General features: G+C 39.1%; 1 protein-coding gene across 1 annotated transcript; it reads left to right on the top strand.

The window, feature by feature from the left end:
• Positions 1 to 325: 325 nt before the first annotated feature.
• Positions 326 to 1,184, top strand: LOC139842015 (uncharacterized). The gene is made up of 2 exons (XM_071832195.1): positions 326 to 522; positions 929 to 1,184. Exons 1-2 carry the CDS (start codon positions 326 to 328, stop codon positions 1,182 to 1,184), a joined length of 453 nt encoding a protein of 150 aa, XP_071688296.1.
• Positions 1,185 to 2,419: the final 1,235 nt, after the last annotated feature.

The raw sequence follows: 2,419 nt of genomic DNA, 5'->3' as shown, positions 1-2,419 counted from the left end.
TGGGGTATTGGAAGCGCACGATGAATCGATGCAAAAATATTTGAAACTGGTACAAGAACTAGTGGTTGACTTCGACATCTTCTAGATAACACAAGTGTCAAGGACGCTAAACAAAAAGGCGGATGCGTTAAGTAAACTGGTCGCGTTGACATTCAGTCACTTTAAAAAATAAATCTAGGTTGAAGAGGTTAAAGTGAAATCAATCGATACTGATTCTATGACAGCAATAGTAGAAGAGGAAGAGCCACGTTGGATGACACCGATGGTGGATTTCTTAAATACAGGCGCACTACCAGTAGATGCGGTAGAAGCATGAAAATTCAAAATGAAAGCACCAATGCATTTAATAGAAAAAGGAGCACTTTATAGAAAGTCCTTTTTGGGACCACATTTACTATGTTTAAGTCCTAGTCAAGTTGAGGTGATCATTAGAGAAGTTCGCGAAGCGTTGTGTGCTTTGCATTCAGGGCACAAGACAGTTGCATCTAAAATAATGCGACTTGGACACTATTGGCCGTCAATGTATAGATATGTCGCGAAGTAATACGTACATGCCAGTCATGTCAATTTCACGCACCAGTAAGCAAGGCTCCACAACATTCGATGATTCCAGTATCCTCATCATGGCCATTTTGTAAATGGGCAATTGATATCATTGGGCCATTCCATTGGGCCCAGGTATTAAATACTAATCACACTTTTTTATTATAACATATATATATATATCTGTGCTTGCTTACAGTTGTAAATATTGTGAACTATTTACCCGGAGGTGTAAAATTCTTGGTTGTGGCCATTGATTACTTTAGAAAGTGGGTAGAAGCTAAACCACTAAAAACAATCACCAGAAAGCAATACGTAACTTTGTATGGGAAAATATCATCTGCCGATAAGGAATCCCAAATAAGATTGTAAGTGACAATGGTAGGCAATTTAAGGGAAACTCTTTTAGGGATTGGTGCCAAGAATTGAATGTAAAACAAACATTCACATCAGATGCACACTCTGAGGCTAATGATCAATGTGAAGTTACAAATCGCGAAATTGTGCTGGGTATTAAAGCAAGACTTGGTTTATGTCGAAAGGGTTGGGTGGATGAATTACCTAACGTGCTTTGGGAACACCGCACAATACCAAAAGGCTCTAACAATGAAACACCATTCAATATGGATAGTGACATTTGATTGTCCATGCGTAAAAACACTTATAAAATTTCTTATCAAAGTCAGGAGTATAAATTATAAGCATTGGTTTACTTTTTTGCGGCCAACATTGGCTTGTTGTCGCAGGAATAAAAAGATTATGATTCCATAGAGGGGTCGCCCCTGTCATGTAATATAGCATTTATTCTAAGTTATTGTGCCATTATACATAAAATAAGAGTCGTCAAAACCGCCTTGACAGATTCACAAAATAACAAATGCACATAACAAAATGATAGAACACAACAAACCCAAAATTTCGTTAAACAAATGATTACATATGTTCAACTGCGTAAACTAGGTCTAACGCTTATAAGTAAGCATGACCATTACAAAAAGGTAAGCAAAGGCATACAATAAATACCTACGTCATCTTATAAGTAATGTGACGCTACCTAAGAAGTTAAATTTTACCCTCGCCCACAACGATTAGGAGAATAAACCTCTATAACTACATTATGCTAAAAAAGGGGTGGCTTGGCTAGTACGGTGCCCTACACTAAGGAGAATGTACAATCCTTGGCCGTTGTGATCAGATGCACATACTGCTTTTAACATAAAATAAAAATATATATAAGTATAGGGATGCGAAACCCAAAACCTTTCTGGCCCATCCCTCACTCCAACAAAACCGATGTCACCAGGAAGCAGACAATCACCGTCCCTCTAATCTTGGCCGCATGACAAGTTTAATCAAACTTGTCATTGACTATGTCCAGCGACTTGAAATCCCTGTTTTTTTTACCATTTCCCCTAAACGACGAATGGGGATCTTGTGGAGCGCTGCACAAGCTAAGACACATCTTTCGTTTGCGTCCGCAACTATTAAATCTGAAATTTTTTGGGGACAACAGGTGGAACGTGAATATTTTGTTGAATGACTTCCCAGAAAAGCGTGCGCTCATAAGCACGCACCGTTAGCATCACTTCACCAAATCGTTTCTCAACAACTTTACAATCAAGGGCATGTTGGACAATCTTTGGTAACCCGCCGCGGAGAAAGTTATACTCTGACTCGATTAAGTTACGCTTAGCACACCAATCGCTAACGCTATCATTAAGATATCACACGTGATATTCAGCATGGTCTAGCTTTACAGCTAGCTCCATAATAAGTGCTTCTAAAACCTTGCGCAGTTTAGAGAAGTCGCTTTATACTTGTTGCTTCTCATGGGTTAAGGTAGCAATGCGTGCCTTCGCGCATTTATGAGCGGCAA

This window comes from Rutidosis leptorrhynchoides, chromosome 4, assembly GCF_046630445.1.
Source record: "Rutidosis leptorrhynchoides isolate AG116_Rl617_1_P2 chromosome 4, CSIRO_AGI_Rlap_v1, whole genome shotgun sequence".
Taxonomy (NCBI): Eukaryota; Viridiplantae; Streptophyta; class Magnoliopsida; order Asterales; family Asteraceae; genus Rutidosis; species Rutidosis leptorrhynchoides.
Note: the sequence above shows the minus strand (reverse complement) of the source record. Positions and strands in the feature narration are given on the sequence as shown.

What these genes read in the sequence shown, in the direction of transcription:
- LOC139842015 (XM_071832195.1), top strand. Translation starts at nt 326, where the DNA reads ATGAAAGCACCAATGCATTTAATAGAAAAAGGAGCACTTTATAGAAAG. An exon ending in GGACACTATTGGCCGTCAAT is followed by an intron (nt 523 to 928) that starts GTATAGATATGT and finishes TGACAATGGTAG; the next exon opens with GCAATTTAAGGGAAACTCTT.